The sequence below is a fragment of the Petaurus breviceps genome, unplaced genomic scaffold, assembly GCF_028583685.1.
Source record: "Petaurus breviceps papuanus isolate PSGF00001 unplaced genomic scaffold, PetGlider_PUasm1.0 454, whole genome shotgun sequence".
Classification (NCBI taxonomy): Eukaryota; Metazoa; Chordata; class Mammalia; order Diprotodontia; family Petauridae; genus Petaurus; species Petaurus breviceps.
Genome location: NW_027186342.1, coordinates 2,505,546 through 2,513,779, shown reverse-complemented (window position 1 = coordinate 2,513,779; position 8,234 = coordinate 2,505,546). Strand labels below are relative to the sequence as shown.

General features: G+C 47.4%; 1 protein-coding gene and 1 long non-coding RNA gene across 3 annotated transcripts in view; both read right to left on the bottom strand.

The window, feature by feature from the left end:
• LOC138171669 (uncharacterized) overlaps positions 1-8,234 on the bottom strand; it is a 201,875-nt gene that overhangs the window by 177,372 nt on the left and 16,269 nt on the right. The gene's annotated exons all lie outside the window — the stretch shown is intronic.
• HOXC8 (homeobox C8) lies at positions 4,098-8,221 on the bottom strand. Of its 2 annotated transcripts, XM_069101284.1 has the most exons (3): positions 7,338-8,221; positions 5,593-5,821; positions 4,098-4,624 (listed from the first exon to the last, which is right to left on the bottom strand). In XM_069101284.1, exons 1-3 carry the CDS (start codon positions 7,771-7,773, stop codon positions 4,522-4,524), a joined length of 768 nt encoding a protein of 255 aa, XP_068957385.1. In that variant the 5' UTR covers positions 7,774-8,221; the 3' UTR covers positions 4,098-4,521. The 2 variants fall into 2 exon arrangements, with proteins under 2 accessions (XP_068957385.1, XP_068957383.1); XM_069101282.1 differs by having other exon boundaries at positions 4,098-5,821; positions 7,338-8,217.

The following is an 8,234-nucleotide window of genomic DNA, read 5'->3' as shown; positions in this document are numbered from 1 at the left end:
ACACACACACACACACACACACACACACACACACACACACACACAAAGACGTGCATACATCCAAAAAAGTTCCAGCCTCATTCAAAGTTCAGAAATTAGAGGTCAGTGGTTTGGTCCTACTCTACCCCACCATTTCCCAACCCCTAGCCCTTCCGACTCCTTGATTTAGATCTGTTCCTCTTAGTTACGACCCTCGCTGAAGACTCCTAAAGGTGTCCTATATACCCTAGAATCATATAACTGGTAGGTGGAGGGAATGGGGAAGAAGCCCAATAATTCCAGAGCTCCAAAGAGGCCTTCGATCACTTCCCCTTTTAATCTCTAATTCCCCGCGCCTCCCCCCCCCCACCCTGAATTCTTCCATAACATCGCTTGATGTAAAGTGTCTCTCATCCCGAAGCCGCGGACCTTCCTTTTCCCCAAACCTCATTCTCATCTTTTTCTTTCTTTCTTTTTTTTAATTTTAAAGGTTCCCCTCTCAACAATAAAGCCCAACTTGTTCGTTTCCTTCCTTCCTTCCTATCTTCCTCCAGTCCTGGAGTTTCGAAGGACCTGGCACGGCGTCTCAGTCTCACCCACTCACCCATTTATTGCCTCTATCACTAAAAAATTGCCGCCTTTCCTATTTGAGAGAAAGTCTAAGATAAGTAAGGCCTACCTAGCTCAGCTCTTGGAAATGTTATTTCTTTTTCGCCCTGATTCACTTCACTAATTGCAAAGCGATTTCACAACGCTATTTCCCCTTTAAAGAAAAGGGGAGAAAGTACTCTTTAATCTTTCATTACCCTACCTAAACGGCATCTTTCCCCTCTTGGGGAACGGGGAGATTTTTTTTCTTCCTTATTTTGTCTGGCTTTGGGTACTTTGGGCGACCTTCCGTTTAGGATTCACCCTGGTCTCCCCTTGTCTCTTCAGTAGACAGAGGGTTCCTGTTGCTCCCCAAGCTCAGGGGATTGGCTGCCTCCCCAAACTCCTTTCCTAGTAGGCGACCAGCTCTCTCAGCCGGATGCGGTACCTTGTTCGCTTTACAAACCCACCCATAAATTTTATAACAGGTAGTTAAAAGTTAGGAGGAGGAAGCGGCCAGCCCAGCTTCTCACAATAGACCGAGCGAAGAATGGGGGAGCAATGCCTGGAGCTCACCGGAAATTTCGCTCCTCAGTCCAGGACACAACCTGTCACTTTGCTTCTCTCTTTTGGGGGATGGGGGTGTAGAGGAACCTGTCCCAGACTGGCAAAAATTAGGCGCTTGAAAATCCCCAGCACGATTATCTGAGGGAGAGCCACAGACCAGGGTAATCCCAGTCGCACTGGGGCAAATGTGAAGACCGACCCCGGAGATCGAAATTCTCCAATTCTATATCCCCAACGTTCTTCCCTCCCCCATTCATACCTCCATCATCACCCCAGCTTCACCCCTTTCTCACCCAGCTCACCAAACATACACATACACATACACATTCACTCGCCACGCTTTTTTCTCCCTCAGTGGGGTGAGTGAGAGAGACAGAGAAATCAGGGGAGAGTTTTGTAAAAAATCAAGAGAAACGAATTTCCCCCCAACTTAATAGCTGCATTATCCTGTCTCGGCAGCGGAGATTAGAATAATAAATTCAGGGCGAAATGAACAAGATGCTACAACTCAGCATTTTGAAAGATACTATTTTTCACAAATCACAAATAGCTCTCCGAAGCAAATTTGATTGGCTAATAAAAAAGTAAAGAATGAGGGAGAGTCCTTTCTCCAGGCGGCGAAATGGTCCCCATTCCGGTAATACAACGGCAATGAGTGTTTGCGAGACGGCGCTCTAAAGACAGCGAGCGCACCGCGCTCCCAATTACTTTCCCCCCATAAAACTGGATCCGATTCCTCTTCGCTCCCTACAAGAAAGTGGGGGGAGGTGGATGGGGATGGGAGGGGGACCAAAGAGAGATGTTCTTCTGGTTGCAGCCTGAGTGCTCGTGCTTCATTCCCAGGGGCCCCCTGTAAAAGATGCCGTGAACCAGTCACCCTAGGGGTCCTCTGCCTGCTCAAGGCACTCTCTAGGAACCTGGCTGTGCCTGGGTCGAGGCGATCACCGCAGAGTGGGCTGGAAAAGAAAAAGTCGTTCCTAAAGGCCTAAGGAGCAAGGGCCAAGCCTATTTAATGCGGGTTTTTTTCTTGACTTCGTTGTGGGTGCTTAACATTTTAAATCACCCTTCCCGTTAAAAAGAAATAAATAACATTTACGAAATACCCTACCTCTCCCCCTTGCCTTCTGGAAAGAGCACCCGACTTTGGGGAAGGATTCCAGGAAGGTTAGAGAAAAGGACCTTTGCCTAACCTTTGAGAGAAGAACCCTAAAGCAGGAGAATTTGATTACCTGGCTTGGTGCGGGTTCCTAGAGAGAAAGGAGGGCATAAATGGAATTTTGGAGAGATGTGAAATTTGGGATAATAACGCTCCACTCACTCCCACTTCCATAGCCAAGAACTATCCCTTAATTTTCAATGCCCAGATCTTAGTGCTAACAATACCATCACTACTTAAAAAAGGGGGGGGGGCGGGACAAAAACAGTAAAAACAGTAACAAAACCCTTTGAGTACGAAGCCCCAAACCCTCAACCAAACAAAGTGCTTTTCGCACCAAACCAGAGACCAGGGAGGGTCCTTGACAGAAATTGTGCAGAGAAATTTGCCCTGAATCTAGGTTGAGGAAAATGATTGACCAATCTGAGAGAGGGAAGGAAGGAAGGAAAGAAAGAAGGAAGGAAGGAAGGAAGGAAGGGAAAAAGGAAGGAAGGAAAGAGGAAGAAAGGCCGAAGGAAGGAAAGGATGAATAACAAAGAGAAAACCATCCCAAGACTTAGAAATATTTTCAGCGTATGGGGTCTGGTTTCTAAATCCAGGAGGGACTAGTCTCCCTCGACCCTGAGTACCAGCTGAGTCAGACTAGTTGTATCTCTGGAATTTGGGATTGTTTGACCAGAAGTCTATAGTTATAAACAGAAATCTCGGTCCAAGACCCTTGAATATACCCCCTCCCCTTGCTTCTTTTTTCTTGACTTGCTTCTGTTTCCCCTTTATCTTCATGAAACTGAAGAGGGGGCAGGAGATTTGCCCCAAATTCCATGGAGTCAGTTCAGGACTAGGACTGAAAGCTAGTGACAGACAATCGGGTATAGAATTAGACTTCTCCATCAAGGTTAGATCTTCAAGGAACTGGCATTAAAATGGAGGCAGAGTTTGGCTGCCCAGTTGCCAAGGTGAAGCTGGAGAAGGGGTTGTGGTAAACAATCCCACAAATTATGTGACTTATTCTTGTTCACCACCGAATGATGGGAAGGAATCCTTATCCCATCTTGCCTTCGACTTTCACTAAGCTTCAATTTAGACAATTCTCAACACCACTCCCCATGCCACCCTAAATTTTCCCCTTCTCCCCTTGGAATCTCATACCCCTTTTATAGAATCAGGATTGCTTCTGCCCCAAATCTCTTTCTAAAAAAAAAATCAAACCACACAGAAACTATCCTTTATCCCCACAGATGCCAGAGAGTTATATCCGAGTGTATCTGGGGAGGGAGATTATGGGAAGAGGTGCTCCAGAAGTGTTCTCAAAAAACACTTCATTTCCCTCTTTCTGCCCCTCTTCCCTCGATAATTTACCCTCAGCTCACTTAGGGAAGTAAGGAAATATCAAACAAGTGCATGAGAGACTTTTTGTCTGGTTTGGGAAGAGATAGGAAAGTGAAAGAGATGTGGAATCTGAGACAAGGCCTGAGGAGAGTTTCTCCTAATTCGGGCAATGAATCATTACCTATTTCTAAGGCAGATACACTAGGTTGACTTATCCACTCCCCAGGTGTAGGGTCCCCTTATCCCACACTGCACCCTCTCTCTCTTGTCCTCTTCAGATTCAGCTGAGAGCCCTGTCTCCCTCTGAAGACCTGCTTGATTTGGCATCCTTATTCCCACCATAAGCCATCCCCATAAAGAACTTCCAGAGCACCCCCCCAACTGTCTGTAGACAGAAGAGAAATTGCAGAGGACGGAGAGAAGAGAGAACATGAGAGGGGACAGGGAAGTGAAGGAGACTCATTCTGGGCTCCAAATCTTGGCTTTTCTTCTTTGTTTGTTTTTGTTTTTATTATGATTCACGTATACAATACAAAGTACTTGGACCAGAAACAGGGCTGTGGCCACACAAAATCTACATTCATAGCTCGACATAAAGACGAATGACCAGAAATTATTATTATAGATATTATTTTTTTTATCTTTTTTTCCCTTTTCTTTCGAGCACGTTGCATAAACAGATAGTTCAAGACAGTTAACTATACATTCAGTGCAATTTAGTTCCTACTCTACTGGGTATCAAAGCACAATAAAGGAACACACAGTACTGGTGAGCTAGGCAGTTTCAGTTGTTGGGCACCTTCCTCATCAAATAAGCAGCGACAAACGACAACAAAACCGCAATACGAATACTCTCAAAGCAGGGCTTCCTTCTATAGGTAGTGATACAATACGCTGGAGGCTTATAACGGTTTTTTTTTTCTTTTTTTTTTTCTTTTTTTCTTTTTCCCCTTTTTTGCCCCTCCCTCCTGGGATGGGGATTTTTCTTTTTTTTTTTTCTTCAAGATTATTGCAGGTTCCCTTTAGGTAGTACATTAAAGATTTATTATTATCATCATAATTATTATTATTTCAGAGAGCTAACACATATAGGGGCTGGGGAAGCTGGACACAGAGCTGCTGCCTCTTTGGACAACAGAAACCACAGAGCACTGGCTGGGGACTGACCGTGGCCTGGCTGGAAGGAACTCTGTAGAGGGAGGCTCCATACTGATCTCTGTTTCTTAGGGGTGTGGGGTAGCAGAAATTCATGTCTCCCTATGGTTCCAGGGAAAGCTAAGGGAGTCACTCTAAGTAGGGATCTTACCCCTTCCCCAAAAGAAGCAATGAATTAGAAGGGGGGAATCCAATAACATAACCATAGCACAGAAGAAAAAACAAGGAATTCCCTCTCCCTCCCTCTCTTCAACTCTTTCAGAGCCTGGGGGGAGGGTTCCCCTATAAAAAATAAATACCAAAGAGGCAGTGAGGTGGGACTGTAGTTTATATCCAAAGGGAGAGCAAACAGGGAGAGGGGCAGATCTGAGATATTAGAAGAGGAGAGAGGCTGGAAGAGCTGTGTTTTCCTCTGTGTGTGTGTGTGTGTGTGTGTGTGTGTGTGTGTGTGTGTAGGGGTGGTGGGGAGCTTGTTGAGACAGGAGCCAAAACTTTTCTATGTGTCTAGATTCCTTCTCCCACCTCCACCCAGCACCCTCATCTCCCCTTCCCAGCCCCCAAAAATATAAAGCTAGGGGGAAGTCCAATGATCGTAAAACCAGAGTTACAAGTATTTGACAGGTAGTTACAGTTGTGAGTCTCATTCTATTCTCTATAAAAGCGAATGACAGTCGTAAACTTCTCAATTTATCCTCTACCATAAAACGAAACTTCAAGGGAGTTGCTAAAAGAAAAAACCAATCTTTCCCCCCCTTCAGTCCTTGTTCTCTTCTTTTTCTTCCTCTTCTTTCTCCTCTTCCTCGTTCCCTTCTTCTTCTGTTTTCTCCTCATCTCGGGCTCCAGGAAGTTTATCCTTGTTGTTCTCCTTTTTCCACTTCATCCTCCGGTTCTGGAACCAAATCTTCACTTGTCTTTCAGTCAGTCCCAGGGCGTGAGAGACCTCAATCCGTCGCTTTCGTGTCAAATATGGATTAAAGAGAAACTCCTTTTCTAGTTCCAAGGTCTGGTACCGGCTGTAAGTTTGTCGTCCGCTGCGCCGCCCAGGAGCTAAACAGAACAAAACCCCAAACCTGTTATACTAGGAGTCGGGAGGGAGGGGGATGGGTGTCTCTTTCCCATTGCTCTCAAAAGGTTCCCCCTCTTATCCTCCCAGCTGCTCTCTCTCTCTCTCCCTCTACTTGAAAAGGAAATGGGAAACAGCAGTTACGAAGAAGGAAAGTTTGAGGTTTGGTTTTGTTTTGGTCTTGTTTGGTCTTACTTCCTTTTTACTCGGAAGGCGGAGACGGAGGTGGGGAGTAGGGCAAGGGGGCACCGAATATTTGATAACTGGGGCTTTTAAGAAAAAGAGGGACCAGTCATGTTTCTCTCCACCCCAACTACTACCTCCAAGCTTCTCCCTCTATGACCTCCGAAGCTTTGTTGTTCTATGCTAGCTTTTGGAGGGGAGGACTGGGGAGATAATCATCCCCAAAAGAAAGGAAGCCAGAGGGCTAAAGGGAGATGGCGAGGTTTGTGTATCAGCTTCCCCACCTCCTTCCTCTTTCTACCTAATGCTTTTCCAATAAGAAAAATAATTGATCTACTAAAATGTATTATGGCTCGAAATTACTGCTAACTGGAGACAAGCAGATAAGTCACAGCCTCTCCCTGTCAATAACTTTTCTATCTCTCTTTTCCCCTTTTGCTTCGAAATGGGATAATGAGACTCACCCCTGCTTAGAACTAAAATTTTGAGATAACTTTGAGGGTCATTCTCCAGCTCTTCCTTGTCGGAGGGAGAGTACAATGCTTCTCACCATTGAGAGTGGGGGTACAGGACAAATACAGTGAAATAGCAGTTGAAAAGATTCCCTACTTGTGTGTTTGGTGAGATGGAGATATCCCCCTAAGGTGAAATTTTTATTTGGGCACCCCTTTCTCCATTCTTCTTCTGCTAATTGTTTTCAGCTGAACAAAGTTGAGAGAAGTCATTTTGTAGACCCTTTTGAGACGGGAGAAGGGGAACCCAGTAACTCAAAATCCTGACCATTGGGATCTCCCTTGCTCTTCTGGGTTGGGGGTGGGGGCCGTTGTTGGAAGAATACTTCCCTTTACCTCCTTCCTCAGACAACACTGTTGGTCTCCCTGTCTCTCCGGTCCTGAGTTGGGCCCTAAGCGGTACAGAGAGCTAGGGCTTCTCTGAATGCTAATAATCTCCTGGGAGTTTAATCCCTTTACTCTGTGCCCTAAAACCAACTTTTATTTTATAGATTGGTGATGGTGGTGGGGGGAGGGATTTTTAACCCTTTTCACCTAGACACCACCTCCCCCACTCCTCCCCCTTCCATCGTTCCCAAACCCTCTCAGCAAACCCCCTTTGCTCCCAGGCCCAGAGAGAAACAACGAACACCCACCCAAACAAATGAGGCGGGGTGGGGGGGGGAAGGAAAAGGGGTTTAGGGGAAGACCCAAAACCGGGAGAAAAAAAGGAGGGCGAACAAAAAGAAAGTGGGGGGGGAGACCCAGAAAGAGCCAGAGATAGACAGAGAAAGGGACAGAGAGGGGAAGAGAAAAGACTTCTCACCGTGGGGTCTCATCCATGGAAACATGAGACTGGGAGACGAGTTTTGATTTAGGTGCCCTTGTCCTTCGTTACTGTTACTGTTGGCGGAGGATTTACAGTCGGGATATTGCACGACGCTCGCCTCTTGCTGAGCCCCATAAAGAGGCTGTCTGGGGAGCGCCTCGTAGCCATAGAATTTGGAGGCGTCTCCGTGGCAGCTGAGGGAACACGGGTTCTGCTGGTAGCCGGAGTTGGAGATGCTTGAAGTCCCGTGGTGGAAGAAGTCTTGGACGTGGTGCGAGGCGTGCTGAAAGCTGGGCGCCGTGCTGCCCGGGCCGTATACTAAGGCATGGCTCCTACCCACACTTTGAGGGAACCGGCAGTCGTAATACGCCGGCTCCAAGGACTCACCGCCTTTGTATTTGGAGAACAGGGGGTTGACAAAGTAGGAGCTCATGCTGGGCGCATGAAAACCCCACGGCCCCCTCTCCTATGGCTCCTGACACCCCCGCCAGATACCCCGAATCACCGCCCCCCCCAGATGCAAACCCCAGGCTGACTGGCTCCCCTGGGCTGGGCTATGCTGGGTTGGGGGTTAGGGGCGGATTGGGGGCGCGCCTGGGTGCCTGTCTCTGTCTGCCTCTGCCCTCGTTCAGGGCAGCTTCATAGGCTAAGGGGGCGAGCAAGGCGACGAGCTAGGCTGGCTGGCTGCTGCCGGCGTCTCTCCTTACTGTCGGTAGGTAGAGCTCTCGCTCTCTCTCACTTCGCTCTTTCCTTTAACAGCCCAGGCGAATTCCTCAGACTCCCGGCGGTGGCGGCGCTTACACGCGATTCGCGTTCATCAATCCACGACATGAAGACAGGCGAGAGAGAGAGAGAGAGAGAGGGAGAGAGAGAGAGAGAGAGAGAGAGAGAGAG

What these genes read in the sequence shown, in the direction of transcription:
- HOXC8 (XM_069101284.1), bottom strand. Translation starts at nt 7,773, where the DNA reads ATGAGCTCCTACTTTGTCAACCCCCTGTTCTCCAAATACAAAGGCGGT. An exon ending in TCCATGGATGAGACCCCACG is followed by an intron (nt 5,822 to 7,337) that starts GTGAGAAGTCTT and finishes TGTTCTGTTTAG; the next exon opens with CTCCTGGGCGGCGCAGCGGA. An exon ending in GCCCGAGATGAGGAGAAAAC is followed by an intron (nt 4,625 to 5,592) that starts AGAAGAAGAAGG and finishes ACCTGCAATAAT; the next exon opens with CTTGAAGAAAAAAAAAAAAG.